The sequence below is a fragment of the Anomaloglossus baeobatrachus genome, chromosome 3 (genome assembly GCF_048569485.1).
Source record: "Anomaloglossus baeobatrachus isolate aAnoBae1 chromosome 3, aAnoBae1.hap1, whole genome shotgun sequence".
NCBI classification, from domain to species: Eukaryota; Metazoa; Chordata; class Amphibia; order Anura; family Aromobatidae; genus Anomaloglossus; species Anomaloglossus baeobatrachus.
In genome coordinates this window covers 10,679,446-10,701,076 of record NC_134355.1, presented here as the reverse complement: position 1 = coordinate 10,701,076, position 21,631 = coordinate 10,679,446, and the positions used below count along the sequence as shown (strand labels likewise).

Genomic DNA, 21,631 nt, shown 5'->3' with positions numbered 1-21,631 from the left:
GCTATACCTAATCATCTCAGTAACCACTACAGCCAGGATAATCCCACCTAAGACCAAGTGTCCGCACATGCCTATACACATTGTCCACTGATATTGTCCTGAGAGACCACCTACACATATTTTAATTAGTCAGCTAGCACATGCTGCCTGTTAGTTCGTTATGAATTATTGCTTAAACTTGAGATACAATTATTGCCTAGTGTCAACAGTCTGCCTGCATCTGTGGGAATGTCATTGTATGTCTCTAAGGGTTCTTGGAGTTGTTTTATAATGAAAATAGGTAAAAATTACCCAGAAATTGGCAAGAAGATGCCTTTTCTATCCTACATTGAAAGCCAGAAGGGCTTAGATAAAGCTGACAAAGCTCAAATTCTCATTAATTCCAACCGGGGAAACAGAATCTAACAGAAATATCCACCTGGCTTCGCGTTGGAGGATCTTATAATTCCAGTCACCCCCCCGAATTGGTTTCTTGACCACCTCGATCACTTGAAATGATATCGTGCCAGCGTCTCCATTATGGCATGTATTGACATGTCGGGATAAAGCCGTGTCTCTCTTATGGCCAATATCCCCCAGATGCTCCCCAATTCTGACACGTAGTTCCCTCTTGGTTTTACCCACGTATCCCATGGGGCAGCTGCACGTACAGAGATACACCACTCCTTGGGTCCTGCAATTTGCAAATTCTTTAATCCTAAAGACTCTACCTGTCTTGTTGTTATGGAATTCTTTGTTTTGGTTGATTCGTGGGCAGTAGCTGCATCTACCACACCTAAATGTCCCTTGAGGCTTCCGACCCAGCCAGGTCCCTTGTCCCTCTGGGGCCAAGAAATGGCTATGTGTTAACTTGTCCCTGATTGATCTCCCTCTTCTAAATGTAACACTGGCATGCGATGAAATGCATTTCCCTATATCTGGATCAGATTTAAGGATGGGCCAATAACGCCTAAGCACCTCCATTATCCTAGGATTTTGATCATCATACGTTCCTATTAGTCGGGTAATCTGCTCATCCTTTTGTCTTTTTTGTGACCTTACAAGTTCTTTCCTTGGGGTTGATCTAGCACATTTATATGCTGGTTCGAGTACGTGCAGGGGATACCCCCTCTGTCGAAACCGACCTCCCATGTCTAAGGCCTGGGATTCGAAATCTGACAGGGACGAGCAGTTCCGTCTAAGCCTGAGGAATTGTCCCTTAGGGATCCCCCTCTTCAGGGGTGCTGGATGATGGCTCTCCCACCTCAATAAGCTGTTTGTCGCCGTGGGTTTTCTATAGATGCTTGTGACTAATCCCCCTCCTAAGTCCTTCGATATTTTCAGATCCAAAAAGGCTAGACTCTCTGCACTAACTTCAAAGGTGAATTTTAGCCCAAGATCGTTGCTGTTAAGTCTCTCAATGAATTGAGTAAAAAGGGCTTGCTCCCCCGTCCAGAGAACGAGGATGTCATCTATATAGCGCCCCCAAAATTGTATATGGGGGGCAAAGATGACATCCTCGTCTCTGAAGACACGGGTGTCTTCCCACCAGCCCAGGAACATGTTGGCGTATGTGGGGGCACAAGGGCTCCCCATAGCCGTGCCCCTGAGCTGGTGGTACACCCTTCCATCGAATAGGAAATAATTATGTGACAAAATATAGAGCAGGAGATCAACCACGAAATTACTATGTTCCCGGCACTGGTTACCTCGTGTAGAGAGGTAATATCGAACAGCTTCTATCCCCTTGTCGTGTGGAATACTGCTGTAGAGCTGTTCCACATCAATTGATGCTAGAACTGTGCCTGGGTCTAAGGTGATCCCGTCTAGTTTGGAAATGAGGTCATTGGTGTCTCTAATGTAAGAAGGCAAACCAGTGACAAATGGACGTAACACTGTATCAACATAAACACCAGGATTTTGGCCAATCGCATCAATTCCTGATACAATGGGTCGTCCTTTCAAAGGACATAAACCCTTATGTATCTTAGGAGTGGCGTAGAAAGTGGCTATTACTGGGAACTTTTGATATAGAAAGTCATATTCTTTTTCAGAAATTACCTTCATTTGAAGTCCTTTCCTCAGGAGGGTCTCAAGTTCCCCTAGATATTCAATGGTTGGGTCTTTAGGCAGTACTTGATAGGTTGTTCTATCAGTCAAGATACGTTTACACATTGCCGGGTAGTCTTTGGTGTTCATAATGACAGTGTTCCCCCCCTTGTCTGATGGTTTTATTGTAATCTGGGTATTTTTTTCCAGATTACTCAAATTTTGAGTAATCTGGAAAAACGTATCTTGACTGATAGAACAACCTATCAAGTACTGCCTAAAGACCCAACCATTGAATATCTAGGGGAACTTGAGACCCTCCTGAGGAAAGGACTTCAAATGAAGGTAATTTCTGAAAAAGAATATGACTTTCTATATCAAAAGTTCCCAGTAATAGCCACTTTCTACGCCACTCCTAAGATACATAAGGGTTTATGTCCTTTGAAAGGACGACCCATTGTATCAGGAATTGATGCGATTGGCCAAAATCCTGGTGTTTATGTTGATACAGTGTTACGTCCATTTGTCACTGGTTTGCCTTCTTACATTAGAGACACCAATGACCTCATTTCCAAACTAGACGGGATCACCTTAGACCCAGGCACAGTTCTAGCATCAATTGATGTGGAACAGCTCTACAGCAGTATTCCACACGACAAGGGGATAGAAGCTGTTCGATATTACCTCTCTACACGAGGTAACCAGTGCCGGGAACATAGTAATTTCGTGGTTGATCTCCTGCTCTATATTTTGTCACATAATTATTTCCTATTCGATGGAAGGGTGTACCACCAGCTCAGGGGCACGGCTATGGGGAGCCCTTGTGCCCCCACATACGCCAACATGTTCCTGGGCTGGTGGGAAGACACCCGTGTCTTCAGAGACGAGGATGTCATCTTTGCCCCCCATATACAATTTTGGGGGCGCTATATAGATGACATCCTCGTTCTCTGGACGGGGGAGCAAGCCCTTTTTACTCAATTCATTGAGAGACTTAACAGCAACGATCTTGGGCTAAAATTCACCTTTGAAGTTAGTGCAGAGAGTCTAGCCTTTTTGGATCTGAAAATATCGAAGGACTTAGGAGGGGGATTAGTCACAAGCATCTATAGAAAACCCACGGCGACAAACAGCTTATTGAGGTGGGAGAGCCATCATCCAGCACCCCTGAAGAGGGGGATCCCTAAGGGACAATTCCTCAGGCTTAGACGGAACTGCTCGTCCCTGTCAGATTTCGAATCCCAGGCCTTAGACATGGGAGGTCGGTTTCGACAGAGGGGGTATCCCCTGCACGTACTCGAACCAGCATATAAATGTGCTAGATCAACCCCAAGGAAAGAACTTGTAAGGTCACAAAAAAGACAAAAGGATGAGCAGATTACCCGACTAATAGGAACGTATGATGATCAAAATCCTAGGATAATGGAGGTGCTTAGGCGTTATTGGCCCATCCTTAAATCTGATCCAGATATAGGGAAATGCATTTCATCGCATGCCAGTGTTACATTTAGAAGAGGGAGATCAATCAGGGACAAGTTAACACATAGCCATTTCTTGGCCCCAGAGGGACAAGGGACCTGGCTGGGTCGGAAGCCTCAAGGGACATTTAGGTGTGGTAGATGCAGCTACTGCCCACGAATCAACCAAAACAAAGAATTCCATAACAACAAGACAGGTAGAGTCTTTAGGATTAAAGAATTTGCAAATTGCAGGACCCAAGGAGTGGTGTATCTCTGTACGTGCAGCTGCCCCATGGGATACGTGGGTAAAACCAAGAGGGAACTACGTGTCAGAATTGGGGAGCATCTGGGGGATATTGGCCATAAGAGAGACACGGCTTTAGCCCGACATGTCAATACATGCCATAATGGAGACGCTGGCACGATATCATTTCAAGTGATCGAGGTGGTCAAGAAACCAATTCGGGGGGGTGACTGGAATAATAAGATCCTCCAACGCGAAGCCAGGTGGATATTTCTGTTAGATTCTGTTTCCCCGGTTGGAATTAATGAGAATTTGAGCTTTGTCAGCTTTATCTAAGCCCTTCTGGCTTTCAATGTAGGATAGAAAAGGCATCTTCTTGCCAATTTCTGGGTCATTTTTACCTATTTTCATTATAAAACAACTCCAAGAACCCTTAGAGACATACAATGACATTCCCACAGATGCAGGCAGACTGTTGACACTAGGCAATAATTGTATCTCAAGTTTAAGCAATAATTCATAACGAACTAACACAGGCAGCATGTGCTAGCTGACTAATTAAAATATGTGTAGGTGGTCTCTCAGGACAATATCAGTGGACAATGTGTATAGGCATGTGCGGACACTTGGTCTTAGGTGGGATTATCCTGGCTGTAGTGGTTACTGAGATGATTAGGTATAGCAATGCAGTGTCGCTGAGGGCAGATGCGATTCAGTGATTCACTCCCCTTTAGTGCTAGCAACCAGGATAGGGCTATTGTGCTGTCAATCTAATCGAGTTACATCACATCCGGTCGGGCAGGATCTGTCTCTATCCAGGCCGATGCGGTTGCTGGGACGCCTGATGTCACTACCACTGAGGGCGGCTACAACTGAGTGATAGGTCATTCCCTGCAGTGCTAGTCACGAGGATTGGATGTGGGTTCTGTCAATCCGTCCCTGACGCGTCACTTCCGGCCACACAGGATCCGTCTCCGATTGGTCCATCAACACGTCCATTTCGGAGAACAGGATGTCCCACCCCCATATCGGGGTGCGGGCGTTTTAAAAGAACAGATGGCATTGGTGAGGCAGGCAGGTAGCAGGGACATTACGGACCATCAGATCTTCAGCCCGGGAGGCCACATCGCTGCGCCCTGAGGAACTTTATACGTCTGAGCGCCTGGTACCTTGGTCATTGAAGACCGAGCTCCCTGCTGGTAGGTGACTCTCCTTATTTAAATCAGGACTGTATATGATATCCAGTATCTGGATATGATTGATGAAAAAACCTGGCACTAGCGCTATTTGTATATTATGTCTTCCTAGGACGTGTTCATTCACTAGTGGGATCTGAAGCAGTGGCCTAGGATTTCCACTAAGGAAACACCTAGGGCTTCCATTAAGGAAGAAGGGAATTTTGTTACTTACCGTAAATTCCTTTTCTTCTAGCTCCTATTGGGAGACCCAGACGATTGGGTGTATAGTACTGCCTCCGGAGGCCACACAAAGCATTACACTAAAAAGTGTAAGGCCCCTCCCCTTCTGGCTATACACCCCCAGTGGGATCACTGGCTCACCAGTTTTAGTGCAAAAGCAAGAAGGAGGAAAGCCAATAACTGGTTTAAACAAATTCACTCCGAAGTAACATCGGAGAACTGAAAACCATTCAACATGAACAACATGTGTACCCGAAAAACAACCAAAAATCCCGAAGGACAACAGGGCGGGTGCTGGGTCTCCCAATAGGAGCTAGAAGAAAAGGAATTTACGGTAAGTAACAAAATTCCCTTCTTCTTCGGCGCTCCATTGGGAGACCCAGACGATTGGGACGTCCAAAAGCTGTCCCTGGGTGGGTAAAGAAATACCTCATGTTAGAGCTGCAAAGACAGCCCTCCCCTACGGGGAGGCAACTGCCGCCTGCAGGACTCTTCTACCTAGGCTGGCGTCCGCCGAAGCATAGGTATGCACCTGATAATGTTTGGTGAAAGTGTGCAGACTCGACCAGGTAGCTGCCTGGCACACCTGTTGAGCCGTAGCCTGGTGTCGTAATGCCCAGGACGCACCCACGGCTCTGGTAGAATGGGCCTTCAGCCCTGATGGAACCGGAAGCCCAGCAGAACGGTAGGCTTCAAGAATTGGTTCTTTGATCCATCGAGCCAGGGTGGCTTTGGAAGCCTGCGACCCTTTGCGCTTACCAGCGACAAGGACAAAGAGTGCATCCGAGCGGCGCAGGGGCGCCGTGCGGGAAATGTAGATTCTGAGTGCTCTCACCAGATCCAACAAATGTAAATCCTTTTCATACCGATGAACTGCATGCGGATAAAAGGAAGGCAAGGAGATATCCTGATTAAGATGAAAAGAGGATACCACCTTAGGGAGAAACTCCTGAATGGGGCGCAGCACTACCTTGTCCTGGTGGAACACCAGGAAAGGAGCTTTGGATGACAGCGCTGCTAGTTCAGACACTCTCCGAAGAGACGTGACCGCTACCAGAAAGGCCACTTTCTGTGAGAGTCGAGAAAGTGACACATCCCTCAGAGGCTCGAAGGGCGGCTTCTGGAGAGCAACAAGGACCTTGTTTAGATCCCACGGATCTAACGGCCGCCTGTACGGAGGTACGATATGACAAACCCCCTGCAGGAACGTGCGCACCTGAGAAAGTCGTGCTAGACGCTTCTGAAAAAACACGGATAGTGCCGAGACTTGCCCTTTAAGGGAGCCGAGCGACAAGCCCTTTTCCAACCCAGATTGCAGGAAGGAAAGAACGACAGGTAACGCGAATAGCCAGGGGGATACTCCTTGTGCAGAGCACCAGGATAAGAAAATCTTCCACGTTCTGTGGTAGATCTTAGCAGAAGTGGACTTCCTAGCCTGTCTCATGGTGGCCACGACCCCTTGGGGTAATCCTGAAGACGCTAGGATCCAGGACTCAATGGCCACACAGTCAGGTTCAGGGCCGCAGAATTCCGATGGAAAAACGGCCCTTGGGACAGTAAGTCTGGACGGTCTGGTAGTGCCCACGGTTGGCCGACCGTGAGATGCCACAGATCCGGGTACCACGACCTCCTCGGCCAGTCTGGGGCGACGAGTATGACGCGGCCGCAATCGGATCTGATCTTGCGTAACACTCTGGGCAAGAGTGCCAGAGGTGGGAACACATAAGGGAGCCGGAACTGCGACCAATCTTGCACTAAGGCGTCTGCCGCCAGAGCTCTTTGATCGCGAGACCGCGCTATGAAGGTCGGGACCTTGTTGTTGTGCCGAGACGCCATTAGGTCGACGTCCGGCACCCCCCAGCGGCGGCAGATTTCCTGAAACACGTCCGGGTGAAGGGACCATTCCCCTGCGTCCATGCCCTGGCGACTGAGGAAGTCTGCTTCCCAGTTTTCTACGCCCGGGATGTGAACTGCTGATATGGTGGATGCTCTTTCCTCCACCCACATCAGAATCCGCCTGACTTCCTGGAAGGCTTGCCGACTGCGTGTCCCTCCTTGGTGGTTGATGTATGCCACCGCTGTGGAATTGTCCGACTGAATTCGGATCTGCTTTCCTTCCAGCCACTGCTGGAAGGCTAATAGGGCAAGATACACTGCCCTGATTTCCAGAACATTGATCTGAAGGGTGGACTCCTGCTGAGTCCACGTCCCTTGAGCCCTGTGGTGGAGAAAAACTGCTCCCCACCCTGACAGACTCGCGTCTGTCGTGACCACTGCCCAGGATGGGGGCAGGAATGATCTTCCCTGTGATAATGAGGTGGGAAGAAGCCACCATTGCAGAGAGTCCTTGGCCGTCTGAGAAAGGGAGACTTTCCTGTCTAGGGAAGTTGTCTTCCCGTCCCATTGGCGGAGAATGTCCCATTGAAGTGGGCGCAGATGAAACTGCGCAAACGGGACTGCCTCCATTGCTGCCACCATCTTCCCTAGGAAGTGCATGAGGCGCCTTAAGGGGTGCGACTGACCCTGAAGGAGAGACTGCACCCCTGTCTGTAGTGACCGCTGCTTGTTCAGCGGAAGCTTCACTATCGCTGAGAGAGTATGAAACTCCATGCCAAGATACGTTAGTGATCGAGTCAGTGCCAGGTTTGACTTTGAAAAGTTGATGATCCACCCGAAAGTCTGGAGAGTCTCCAGCGCAACATTCAGGCTGTGTTGGCATGCCTCTTGAGAGGGTGCTTTGACAAGTAGATCGTCTAAATAAGGGATCACGGAATGTCCCTGAGAATGCAAGACTGCTACCACTGCCGCCATGACCTTGGTGAAAACCCGTGGGGCTGTCGCCAGACCAAATTGCAGAGCTACGAACTGGAGATGGTCGTCTCCTATCACGAAACGTAGAAAACGTTGGTGCTCTGTAGCAATCGGCACGTGGAGATAAGCATCTTTGATGTCTATAGATGCCAGGAAATCTCCTTGAGACATTGAGGCAATGACGGAGCGGAGGGATTCCATCCGGAACCGCCTGGCGTTCACATGCTTGTTGAGCAGCTTTAGGTCCAGAACAGGACGAAACGAGCCGTCCTTTTTTGGAACCACAAAGAGATTGGAGTAAAAACCTTGCCCTTGTTCCTGCTGAGGAACAGGGATCACCACTCCTTCTGCTTTTAGTGAGCACACCGCCTGCAGAAGGGCATCTGCTCGGTCGGGATGTGGGGAGGTTCTGAAGAACCGAGGCGGAGGACGAGAACTGAACTCTATCCTGTTCCCGTGAGACAAAATGTCTGTTACCCACCGGTCTTTGACCTGTGGCAGCCAAATGTCGCAAAAGCGGGAGAGCCTGCCACCGACCGAGGATGCGGAGGGATGAGGCCGAAAGTCATGAGGCAGCCGCCTTGGAAGCGGTTCCTCCGGTTGCTTTCTTGGGGCGTGAGTGAGCCCGCCAGGAATCTGAGCTCCTTTGCTCCTTCTGAGTCCCTTTGGACGAGGAGAATTGGGCCTTGCCGGAGCCTCGAAAGGACCGAAACCTCGACTGCCACTTCCTCTGTTGAGGTTTGCTTGATCTGGGCTGGGGTAAGGAGGAGTCTTTACCCTTGGATTGTTTAATGATTTCAGCCAATTGTTCACCAAACAGTCTATCTACAGATAGTGGAAAGCTGGTTAAACATTTTTTGGAAGCAGAATCCGCTTTCCATTCCTTTAACCACAAGGCTCTGCGCAAAACCACAGAGTTGGCAGACGCCATTGAGGTACGGCTTGTAGAGTCCAGGACAGCGTTGATAGCGTAAGTCGCAAACGCAGACATTTGCGAGGTTAGGGACGCTACTCGCGGCACTGCTGGACGTATGATAGAGTCCACCTGTGCCAGACCAGCTGAAATAGCTTGGAGTGCCCACACGGCCGCGAATGCTGGAGCAAACGACGCGCCGATAGCTTCATAGACAGACTTTAACCAAAGGTCCATCTGCCTGTCATTGGCATCTTTAAGTGAAGCCCCATCCTCCACTGCAACTATGGATCTAGCCGCAAGCCTGGAGATTGGGGGGTCCACCTTTGGACACTGGGTCCAGCGTTTGACCACGTCAGGGGGAAAGGGATAACGTGTATCCTTAAGACGTTTGGAGAGACGCTTGTCTGGGTAAGCATGGTGTTTCTGGACTGATTCTCTGAAGTCAGCGTGGTCCAGAAAAGTACTCAGTTTACGCTTGGGATACCTGAAATGGAACTTCTCCTGCTGTGCAGCTGCCTCCTCTAAAGAAGGGGCAGGAGGAGAAATTTCCAATAGACTATTGATGGCCGCTATAAGGTCATTTACCATGGCGTCACCATCAGGAGTATCCAGATTGAGAGCGGTTTCAGGATTAGACTCCTGATCACCCTCCTCTGTCTCATCATGTAGAGACTCTTCTCGCTGAGACCCTGATCCGCGTGATGACGTGGAGGGTCTCTCCCAGCGAGCACGCTTAGGCTGCCTGGGACTGTCATCTGAATCAGAGCCGTCAGGCTGAGATGCCTGGGACCCCCTTGAATCACGGATTAACTCCAACTGAGGGGGACCGGGGAACGTTGCCGCAGCAGTGTCCATGGTCTGAGTAACTGGCCTGGCCTGCAAGGTCTCTAGTATCTTTGTCATAGTGACAGACATCTTGTCAGCAAAAACTGCAAACTCTGTCCCCGTCACCGGGACAGGGTTCACCGGCGACTCTGCCTGGGCCACTACCACCATAGACTCCGGCTGACGAAGTGGCACAGGGACCGAACATTGCACACAATGGGGGTCATTGTAACCTGCCGGTAGATCAGCCCCACAAGCGGCACAAGCAGCGCTTACAGCCTGTGTCTTGGCACCCTTGCGTTTTGCGGATGACATGTTGTCGTCTCCTCAGAGCAAGATAGGGTATACAGCCAAGAAGCGACCTTACAGTGCAATATATATATACATATATATATGGTATAGAGAAAAAAGGTACACCAAAATAACACTGTGGCACTAGTGGGGCCAGCACTACAAGTGCTGCTTACCGCCCGCTTAACGCGGGTGTGTGGTCGCCAGAAATCTCTTGTCTGGGTCTCCCAGAGCCTGTGTCCGTTCTCCAGCCAGACTGCATGTAGGAATGGCTGCCGGCGTCCTATGGAGAGGGGCGGGCCCTGGGCGTGTGCAGACAAAGAGCGGGAAACCTGCGTCCCCCTGTGCTCAGTGAGAGGGCTGGAGCATGTAAATAAGACTCCAGCCCTCGGCGCTGATTAATCGTACAGCGTCTCTCCCTTGCCCTGATTGACAGGGTGGGGGCGGGAACGAAGCAGAGCTAGGCCGCAGAAGCCGGGGACTTTATAAGCGACGCCGTCGTAAAAGCACGGTCGGCGCTAAGTCCCCGGCGCACTACAAGTCGCAGCCGCGCCGCCGCTCCAGGGGCGGTCGGCGCAGCAGTCCCCAACACATAAAGTCACTCAGAAAAACTGTAGTGACTGTAACCCCAGCGCGCAGCGCTACTGTCCCCGGCGCACTAGCACACCCAGCAAGTCTGGAATGTGCGCGGCCTGTTTGGGACACAGAGTACCTGAATGTCGCAGGGCCTTGTCCCTGAACGGTACCCAGCTCCGTATCCAGCAGGTTCCATGGGTCTGTGGATGGAGCCCGGCCTCAGGGCTTGGGGGCCGGTAAGATCCCACTTCCTCAGAGCCCCTCAGGGGGATGGGGAAGGAAAACAGCATGTGGGCTCCAGCCTCCGTACCCACAATGGGTACCTCAACCTTAACAAACACCGCCGACATAAAGTGGGGTGAGAAGGGAGCATGCTGGGGGCCCTAGTATGGGCCCTCTTTTCTTCCATCCGACATAGTCAGCAGCTGCTGCTGACTAAACAGTGGAGCTATGCGTGGATGTCTGACCTCCTTCGCACAAAGCAGAAAACTGGTGAGCCAGTGATCCCACTGGGGGTGTATAGCCAGAAGGGGAGGGGCCTTACACTTTTTAGTGTAATGCTTTGTGTGGCCTCCGGAGGCAGTACTATACACCCAATCGTCTGGGTCTCCCAATGGAGCGCCGAAGAAATACCAGTGCCCAGGTAATGGCAAGCGGGAGGGCAATATAAGCCAACATGCTTTCGCCCTGCATGTGAGCTATACAATATGTTTTCTCTACAGGGAGCTAACCAGGAGAGCAGGATCCACAACCTAAGAGAGGGCAGACAGATTTTTCCTGCTTGAGAGTGCACGCTGCACCTCATTTCAAGTGCCAAACTGTGCATCATCTATCATCTAAAACCTTCATTCAGACTTATAGGTATTGTTGACATTGATGCCTGTGTATGGTTATGTGAGCTTTGAGTATGTAAACCCCCTTGGCCTTTTGAGATGGTTTTCTTTTCTCTTATAGCAAAGGCCTAGAAGTGGCGCCAAAGGGTTGACTGTTCCTGGAGAACATTATGCATCATTTACCTACAATGGGTATGCTCTGTTCTAGTACTAGATACCATAAGACACCATCTTCATGGTATATTGTGGAGAGATGTTATCTTAAAGCATAGACTTACATATTCATGTTTTTGTACTATCCATGTATATGTAGATATGGTGGTGTTAGATACTGAACAACATTAATACTACATGTTGGATGAGAAGAAAAGTGGACCTTAGAAGGTAGTGGCACAATATACACTGATAGGTGTGATTATTGCATGGTGCATAGGTATTTTGGAGACACAATGACTTACGTGTTGTGTAACTATATTTAATTCCAGGAGGACATCTATAGTCCTTTGTGTTGATGGTGTCAAGCTATATTGTACAAGCACACCCTGCTGCTGCTATTACACCACACTTGGATGCCGTTCCAAGTAAGTCTTGTATGTGTAGGGGATTTCTTGGAGACTGGTTGGATTTTATATTGAAAGACACCAACTGTCTGTTTTTGTCTATTCACAGGTGTTGTTGGCTAATCACCCCTGATGAACCCTCGAACATTTATTTAGGAGGGGGGGAAACGCGTCGGGAGGAGCTGTGGGTACCGATCTCGTTGGGCCCATTAGCTCTGTCCTAAACTGCTGTTTACAGTACCTGGACTGTAGCATAGTCTCCAGTCCTAGTCAGGAACCAACAGATTTTATTACATTATATGTTGTCTTGGTCTTTTCACAATGCACCTGGTGGTGGTGATATAGGTCAGTGGAGTACAGGGATATATAGGGACAGCCACCCGGAGCGGGGAGTGTTCAAAACCTTATAACACTCTCCGCAAGTAGGCAGGAGGAGTTGAGGAGTATTGCAGTCCCTCCTAGTTCACTGAGAGCTATTTAACTATCAGCTATCTTTCTCTGCACACTCCCTCTGCTCTCCACTAGGCCTTGATGAGCACTGTGTTTTTTTGTGTTTATGTCAGACATTTGGTGTCTTATATTTTCTACCATAAATTTGAATAAAATATATATTTTTACAGAGGTGTGTTTAAGTGGTTTTCGTTCGACCGTGCCATGAAGGCCAGGACCTTGTTGTTGTGTCGTGACGCCATGAGATCGACGTCCGGCGTTCCCCAGCGGCGACAGATCTCTCGAAACACGTCTGGGTGAAGAGACCATTCCCCCGCGTCCATGCCCTGACGACTGAGAAAATCTGCTTCCCAGTTTTCCACGCCCGGGATGTGAACTGCGGAGATGGTGGAGCCTGTGACTTCCACCCACTGCAGAATCCGCCCGACTTCCTGGAAGGCTTGATGACTGCGAGTGCCTCCTTGGTGGTTGATGTAGGCGACGGCAGTGGCGTTGTCCGACTGGATTCGGATCTGCCTGCCCTCCAGCCACCGATGGAAAGCCAATAGGGCTAGATATACTGCCCTTATCTCCAGAATATTGATCGGAAGGGACGATTCTATTGGAGTCCAGGTTCCTTGTCTTGTCGAGGGAAGCCAAACTCTTGTCCCATTTGCGAAGAATGTCCCATTGGAGTGGCCGTAGATGGAATTGCGCGTACGTTTGGGGAATCGAAATTGGTGTTTCTCCTGCTGAGAAGCAGACTCCTCTGCAGGAGGAGGTGGTGGTGAGAGATCCAACACCTGGTTGATGGACGAGATAAGATCATTTACTAAGGCGTCCCCCTCAGGGGTATCAAGGTTAAGGGCGAAGTCAGGGTCAGAGCCCTGAGCTCCCACGTCCGCCTCGTCTTCCTGAGAGTCCTCAAACTGGGATCCAGAGCAGCGTGAGGAGGCCGGGGAAGAATCCCAGCGAGGCCGCTTAGCAGGTCTGGGGCTGCGATCCGGGCAGGAGTCCTCCGCCTGGGACCTAGGGGCTATCCTAGGAGCGCGCTGCGGCGCGGACCGAGAAGGGCCTGGAGGAGACAAACTAACAGGGACCGGGGCCTGTGAAGAGCCCGGTCTGGACTGCAATGCCTCAAGCAGCTTAGATGACCATTTGTCCATAGACTGTGCAATGGATTGAGAAAGTGACTGAGAGAGTTTCTCAGCGAAAGAGGCCAACGCCGGTGACTCTGTCCCTGCATCCTGATCAGGGGGAGCAGGGGGATCTACCTGAGCCGAGGGGCCCACAATTGCCCTAGGCTCCGGCTGAGCAAGCGTGGCAGGAGTCGAGCATTGATCACAGTGAGGGTAGGTGGATCCCGCAGGCAACATAGCCCCACAAGAGGTACAGGCCGCGAAAAAAATCTGTGCCTTAGTAGCTTTGCTCCTTGTGGACGACATGCTGTTGTCTCTTAGGAGAGTGACCACTGAGGGTATATGGGAAAAGGGTATACCGCCTTTCCGAACAGATATATATATCTATTATATATATATATATATATATATATATATATATATATATATATATATATATATATATATATATATATATATATCCCGGCGCCTTAGGGGGACCAGCACCGGGTGACCGGTGTGGCTTACCAACCGGTCACGAGCGGAGTGTGTCCTCCAGATTCCCTGTCGTGGATCCCCCGGAGCTGCAGAGCCTTGCTGCTGAATAGCATCCACCGGCAGAATGCTAAAAATGGCTGCCGGAGCTCTCAGGGGGGGAGTGGAGCCGAGGGCGGCGCTAGCAGAGAGCGGGAATCTGGAGTCCCCAAGTGGTCAATGAGGGGGGAGGGAGACATGCAGGATGCTCCAGCCCTCAAGGCCGACGTCATGTCGGTAATCCCGCCCTTACCCCTGACAGGCAGGCTCGGGGGCGGGATTTTTCGGACTAGGCCGCGGCGAAGCCGGGGGCTAAATTTAAGGCTGCGCCCGACAAGCAGGCACGGTCGGCGCGGAAGTCCGCCAACAAAAAAACAACGGACGGAACCACCGCGGCTTCCGGGGAGAAGGTGCGACCCCTGTACAGTCCCCACATGAGGATACAGAGTACCTTCAAGTTGCAGGGCCCGGTCCCTGGGGATGACGAAGCTCCGGTCCGGCAGGTTCCACCAGGGGCTGCGGATGGAGCACAGTCCCAGCACATGGATGACCGCATAGGATCCCACTTCTCCCAGAGCCGCATAAGGGATGGTGAAGGAGACAGCATGTGGCTCCAGCCTCCGTACCCGCAATGGGTACCTCAACCTTAACAACACCGCCGACTTAGTGGGGTGAGAAGGGAACATGCCGGGGGCCCCATCGGGGACCTCTTTTCTTCCATCCGACATAACTATGTATGAGAATGCATGAGTGGATGTGTGCCTCCTTCCACACAAAGCATAAAACTGAGGAGCCCGTGATCCACGGGAGGGTGTATAGGCAGAGGGGAGGGGTTACACTTTTTTAAAAGTGTAATACTTTGTGTGGCCTCCGGAGAGAGAAGCTACACACCCAATTGTCTGGGTCTCCCAATGGAGCGACAAAGAAATGTAATTAATTAAAAATCTAGTTTAATAATTTTGTGTCTGTCACTGACAGGAATCAATAATTTCTCAACTGGTTAACACGGTACCAAAATTTTTTTCTTTTAACTATTGTCCCAATAAAAGACATCAGTTCGTCATTTGAGATCCATATGTTACCGATCTGAAACATACACGTGTGCATGAGTTCTTTATTACATTTACACTGGCTGTGGATTTCATGAAAATGCACATTTAAACAAGACCTGAAATAATTTACCTAATCCTGGAACTTCAGCTTCTTGATAAAAAAAGACAAGTGATTTGCACCCTCCAACAGAAAAGAAGTCATCAAACTCCTGAAACTTTAAAACAGAAAAGGCAGGTGAATTTGCCACAATGGTGTTTATTATTTTTTTTTTTTTTTTTTTTTAACCTGCGTGGAAATAAATGAGGACAATGTCAGGCAGGAAACTTACGGATGAAGCATCTAATAGAAGTTCTTGAATAGTTTCACAATCCAAATCAAGTCTATGTGATATTATCTCAAACATATACTCATATATGGAATTAATTTTTGCTTTTCGCCTTTCTCTTGCTTCTTTATATTTAGCCTGAAAAAACGAAAATAATAATATTAACAGAGACATAAGCAAAAGAAGAAAAAACCCTCCAGTAAACTCTAACGTTATGTTCACATGTGGAGTTTTTGCAGCTTCTTTTTATTCAGCCATAACCTTTCCTCTTGGCAATAAAAAACACTGAGCATTAAACGCAGCCACATCTTGCTTTTTTTTCCTGCCGGTTACGTATGTTTTATACACACAGTATGTGTTTAACATATTTAGTTTTATTTACCACAAAAACAACAAAACGTTTAGGCTAGTTTCACACTTGCGTTGGACGGCTTCCGTAGCATTGCGTTGTGTGACGGATGCAACTGATGCGTTGCATATAGTGGCACAACGGATGCTACGGATCGTACAACACAACGGAAAGCTTTTTTTTTTTTTCCTCTTTACAGTTTTACCGGCAGCAGACTATTGTGAACGATCAGCTGATCGCTCTCAATAGCCGGCGGCCGGTCGCTCAGCTGAGCGCTGTCACTTGCCGGCGGCCGGGCATGCCGGCGGCCGGTCGCTCAGCTGAGCGCTGTCACTTGCCGGCAGCCGGGCATGCCGGCGGGCGGGCACTCAGCTGAGCGCTCTCACTTGCCGGCGGCCGGGCATGCTGGCGGCCGGTCGCTCAGCTGAGCGCTGTCACTTACCGGCAGCCGGGCATGCCGGCGGGCGGGCACTCAGCTGAGCGCTCTCACATGCCGGCGGGCGGGCGGGCGCTCAGCTGAACGTTCGGCCACCGCGAGACAAAATAAAGTTTGTGATTTATAAAAAAAAAAGAAGGAGCATGCGCAGTGAAATCCTGAGGATTCCGCTGCTCAAAACAACGTTACATGCTGCGTTCCTCCTGCTGGGCGGAAGCAACGGAGCGTCGCCCAGAGGAAGCAACGCAGGTCCTTTTGGCACAATCCGTCAACCATACAAGTTTATGGGAAACAGCGGAATCCGTTAACGGATTCTCCTGTTTTCCAAAAGGGCGGATTGTAACGGAAGGAAAACAACGCAAGTGTGAAAGTACCCTTATTCTGCTAGGTTTTTTTTCAGCATTTTTGTAGCACTTTTTTGCAGCAATTAGAAAATTCCAAAACAAATGCTGCAAAAAAGTGCTACAAAAATGCTGAAATAATTGACATGCTGCAGATTTAAAAAACGCTGCAGTTTTCACAGTTGATAAAGAAAAAAAAACAATTGTTCAAGAGATTTCTGAAATCTAGTAACTTTTGCTGGTGCTAAATGCAGCTTTTTTTCAGCAGGAATAAAAAAAAAAAAGTAATGATGTTAAAACGCATCACACCACTATACAGATTGTGTGGTTTTTGTAGCTTTGCTTCAATCATTTCAAAGCTGACCATCAGGAGAAACCTGGTGGAAATATTTTAGAAAAAAAAAAAACAGCCATGTTTTAGGGAAAAAAATATGAAAACACATCTAAGTGATTTATTTTATTTTTTTTTTGCTTTTCTTAACTACATCACATCCTAACATGGAATTGATGGCGCTATAATAATAAATAATAATAATAAAATAATAATAACTAGCTAAGCCCTGTGTGCATGTGGCCTAACAGTCATTATACGTGATGGTTTGATGAGTATATCAGCATACCAGCTTTTGTCTTAAGGACTCCTGCAGCCTCTGCACATGGCTTATGCTGCGTCGATGCTTGACAGGATCCAGTTCAAAATGGGCGCTTGTAAGAGAAGTGATGCTGATACTGCTGCACACTGACGTGCGCTTTCCTCTCCCATCTGTCCTGGTAGTTCTGGAGAGTTCAGCAATTCTTTCAGATGCCCTTTTCCTAATCTTCCGAGACCCTCTTTGTGATGGTAGTAAGGGAGCAGGCTGTTGAGCAGGAACAGTAACATCAGCCACGTGTTCTGTGTCCTTTCCTGGTTCTTTAAGGACCTCTGGATTAGTTGGCTGCTCCATCCTTAAAAAGAAAAAAAAAAGTGAAATGCAAACAAGTAATTAATTAAAATAGAACATGGCGTGGCATCTACAGATGAAACCGGAAGTTTCCATCTACTACAGTCCCTGATAGAAGTTCTGTCGCTTATCCATGTTATGTAATTAAAAGCGTATAACCTGACTTTAAAATTCATCCATTGGTTTTATAAATTACTCTTTTGAAAGCTGAGACCCTCCCAAATTTGGTTTAGGTTATGAAAATAAAGTTGCTGCAAAGCTGAAATATTGATCATTTAACGAACACAGAAAGGTCAGATTTTGGCAAGACAAAAGTTTTGTTGCCCACAGAAAGTAATGTGAAATTCAAACAAATAATTCACTTCTAATACAGAGGTCTCAAACACGTGGCCCGCGGCCCCTGAGGCTGCTTGTTGCAGCCCGCGTGCCCGCAGACCCCGTGACGATCGCATTACTATGCAGGGGGCTGGCGTCAGCGGAGCTTTACTACAGTTAATCCATTTGTGGCACAGCACGTGCAGCTCTGAAGCTCACACATGTCCCGGCTACTTAACCAATTGCATATTGCCTGCTCTCCATGCCCATGATCTCGCCCACCTCTTTCCACTGAAACCGGTGCTGAGAGGTGGGCGGGATTATGGGCACAGTGATCACCCAGCCACTGGCTTTGAGCATCTGCTGAGCGATGGATTCCCCACTGGCCCCCTGACAATCTCTCCTCCAGCATACAGCACATATGCTGCATGTTCCATCCATCAGAAGTGGGGAGAAATGCTGAGCACAGCCATCCCCTACCTACACTCACTGCTCCGGAGCCTCACAGGAGTAAGCCCCGCCTATCGGGGATAAGCCCCGCCCACTGGCACGGAGCTGCTGTGAAGTCTCAGGCCTGTGCTGGGACTGGGAGTGCTGCAGAAATATGAGACAATTCTGAGGAGTTTGTATCCCTCTCTCCTGCACCGCCATTGCTCTGTAGTCGGCAGTAGCAGGAGGCTCCAGTGGAACACAATGCGACCTGAAGTGAGTACTAGAGCTCCCTGAATGATGACTCTAGCCCCACTGTCTTCTTCTATCCTCCTATTTGCCTCTCAGAGCTGCACTCTTCTGCCCCCTCCCCCACAGCTACACTCTCCTCCCCCTCCCCCACAGCTGCACTCTCCTGTCCCATCCCCCACAGCTGCACTCTCCTGCCCCATCCCCCACAGCTGCACTCTCCTGCCCCATCCCCCACAGCTGCACTCTCCTCCCCCTCCCCTACAGCTGCACTCTCCTGCCCCCTCCCCCACAGCTGCAATCTCCTTTCCCCTCCCCCACAGCTGAAATCTCCTCCCCTTCCCCTACAGCTGCACTCTCCTGCCCCCTCCGACACAGCTACACTCTCCTGCCCCATCCCCCACAGCTGCACTCTCCTCCCCCTCCCCTACAGCTGCACTCTCCTGCCCCCTCCCCCACAGCTGCACACTCCTGCCCCCTTCCCCCACAGCTGCACTCTCCTGCCTCCCTCCTTCACAGCTATACTCTCCTGCCCCCTCCACCACTACCCTCTTCTATCCTCCTATTTGCCTCTCACAGCTGCACTCTCCTGCCCTCTCCCACAGCTGCACTGTCCTGCCCCCTCCCTCACTGTCCTGTAACTGATGATATACCTCACCGCTGTCCTGTGATAGTGGCTGGGTCTCCTCATCTTCATGGTTTGCTGTCAGATATCCAGCTTTATTTCTTTGTATATACAGTGTGTACAAAATGCTAACATATACAGTATATAAAGAGAAATCTAGTGTTTATGGCTGCATTTGTGTGAATGTGTACATGTGTGCCATTTTTAAAATTCAGATACTAAAAAAGCAGAATTAATACTAAAAGGGCCAAAAAACCCTTTTAAAAATACCAAAACTCGTGTACCACTAAAAAAACAACTACCAGTTTTAGATGCAACATGAATAAATCTGTTATTTATAGCACAATATAATGTACAGAAGAAAAAAAAAAAAGATGGATAGGTCTATATACCAGGATGGGGACAAAGATACAAGCAAAGGATTGGAAAGCTGGGTGCTGAGGGAAAGAGGCTCTTTCCCTCAGCACCCATCTTTCCTATGCTCTGTTATAGATTTTTCCCTCAGCACCCAGCTTTCCCATGCTCGGATATCCCTCAGAACCCAGATTTCATATATTCTGATATCTATCTTGTCCTCAGCGCCCAGCTGATGCTGAGTGCTGGGTCACCCACCCATGCTCTGCTATACATCTTTCTCTTAGCACTCAACTTTCCCATGTTTTGCTATACATCTTTCCCTCACCACCCAGCTTTCCCATGCTCTGATATCAAGGGCAAGCTGGGTGCTGAGTGAAAGTTGTATAGCAGAGCAATGGAAACCTGGGTGCAGACGACAAGATGGATATCAGAACATGGAAAGCTGGGTACTGAGGGAAAAAGGGATATCACAGCATTGGAAAGCTGGGTGCTGAGGGAAAGAGCCAAGTGTCAGTGTAATTATCCTGTACCCAGAGGGGGGACCCCGGTCCTAATTTTGCACCAGGGCCCATCAAACTCTAGTTACGCCACTGCTCTGCACTATACCAATGTCAAGCAGGTAACATCGCTGTATGAAGTCACCTGCTTGCCTGTGATTGGTAGAGTGCAGAGAGCTCCTAAGTGCGTGCTGCTGCGCAAATGAATCAACTGTAGTAAACCCTGCGGGCGCCGGCCCCCTGCATAGTAATGCGATCGTCACGGGGTCTACAGGTCTGCAGGCCACAACAAGCAGTTAAGAGAAAACATAGGGAACGGAGGAAAGGTGAGAAGAATCTTTTTTTTTTTCCTGTGTATGTCAAGAACGGCATAATAGGGAACTAGGATGAGGACTGGAGACATTACTACTTGGGCACAATGCTACAAGGATGGGCACAATGCTACAAGGATGGGCACAATGCTACAGGGATGGGCACAATGCTACAGGGATGGGCACAATGCTACTGTATATGTCAAGAATGGCATAGCAGGGAACTAGGATGAGGACTGGAGACATTACTACTTGGGCACAATGCTACAAGAATGGGCACAATGCTACTGGGCACAAGGATGGGTAGATTACTACTCGGCACAAGGATGGGTACATTACTACTGGGCACAAGAAAGATAAAAAAAAAGGTTTTACCATTAAAAATGCTTTTTTTACATATACACATAACAAAAAAGTGCAGGTTTGTTTTAATAAACAAGCAAAAAATGTTCACAAAACGTGACCCAAAAGGTGTTTAGAAGAAAATACATGGAATCACTAAAATGTCACTTGGCCCTGCAAAGAATACGGCCCCCCAAATAATTTTTTTTTTCTATGTGTGGCCTATACACCCAGCCGAGTTTGAGACCCCTGGTCTAATACAAAGATATGTTGCATAACATTGGTGAATGAAGTTGTGGTGCTATTAGAGCCATATTTAATATTTTGTGTGACTTCCATAAGCTTGAAGGACTGCATCCATGCGGTTCAACAATGGTTCATACAATTTATTGATGAAGTCATCAGGAATAGCAGAGAATGCATCTTACATGCCTCCCAGAGTTCATCTAGATTCTTTGGTTTTGTCTTCCAAGCTTCCTCTTTCATCCTACCCCAAACATGCTCAATGATGTTCATGTCTGGTGACTGGGCTGGCCAGTGTTTGAGCACCTTGATCTTCTTTGCCAGGAGGAACTTTGTTGTAGAGATGGATGTATGAGATGGAGACCATCCTGCTGCAGAATTTGACCCCCTTGTATGATTGGGAATTTAAGAGGTAGCTCATAATTTTTGATATTTTAGGCTATTGATATTGCCTTCCACCTTGCAAATGTTTTGCCCACCCCCATACTAAATGTAACCCCAGACCATGATCTTTCCACCACCAAATTTAACTGTTTTTTGGATCCATACGGGCTCCAATAGGTCTCCTGCAGTATTTGCGGCAGCTGTGGTGTAATTCAACTGAAGATTCATCAGAGAAATAAGAATTATTCTTACCGTTAATTCGATTTCTAGGACCTTCCACGACAGCATAGGAGGTTGTCTCTCCACGCCCTAATTGGGACAGGAAGTTCAAGAGGTTTAAAAGGACCCTCCCACCTCCCACAGCCAGTGTCTTACAAAGAACCCATAGCAA

At 48.7% G+C, this 21,631-nt stretch overlaps 2 protein-coding genes across 2 annotated transcripts in view; one reads left to right on the top strand and one right to left on the bottom strand.

The window, feature by feature from the left end:
• DNAH8 (dynein axonemal heavy chain 8) overlaps positions 1-21,631 on the bottom strand; it is a 593,387-nt gene that overhangs the window by 555,246 nt on the left and 16,510 nt on the right. Inside the window, exons 2-4 of the mRNA XM_075338922.1 lie at positions 17,168-17,492; positions 15,425-15,559; positions 15,226-15,310 (exon numbers count right to left, since the gene is read on the bottom strand). Of these exons, the coding sequence (XP_075195037.1) occupies positions 15,226-15,310; positions 15,425-15,559; positions 17,168-17,491 (544 nt within the window). The 5' untranslated portion in view covers position 17,492. The remainder of the gene's footprint in view (positions 1-15,225; positions 15,311-15,424; positions 15,560-17,167; positions 17,493-21,631) is intronic.
• LOC142295879 (lactoylglutathione lyase-like) overlaps positions 18,372-21,631 on the top strand; it is a 67,554-nt gene continuing 64,294 nt past the window's right edge. Inside the window, exon 1 of the mRNA XM_075338985.1 lies at positions 18,372-18,508. The gene's annotated coding sequence lies outside the window, so the exon portion shown is untranslated. The remainder of the gene's footprint in view (positions 18,509-21,631) is intronic.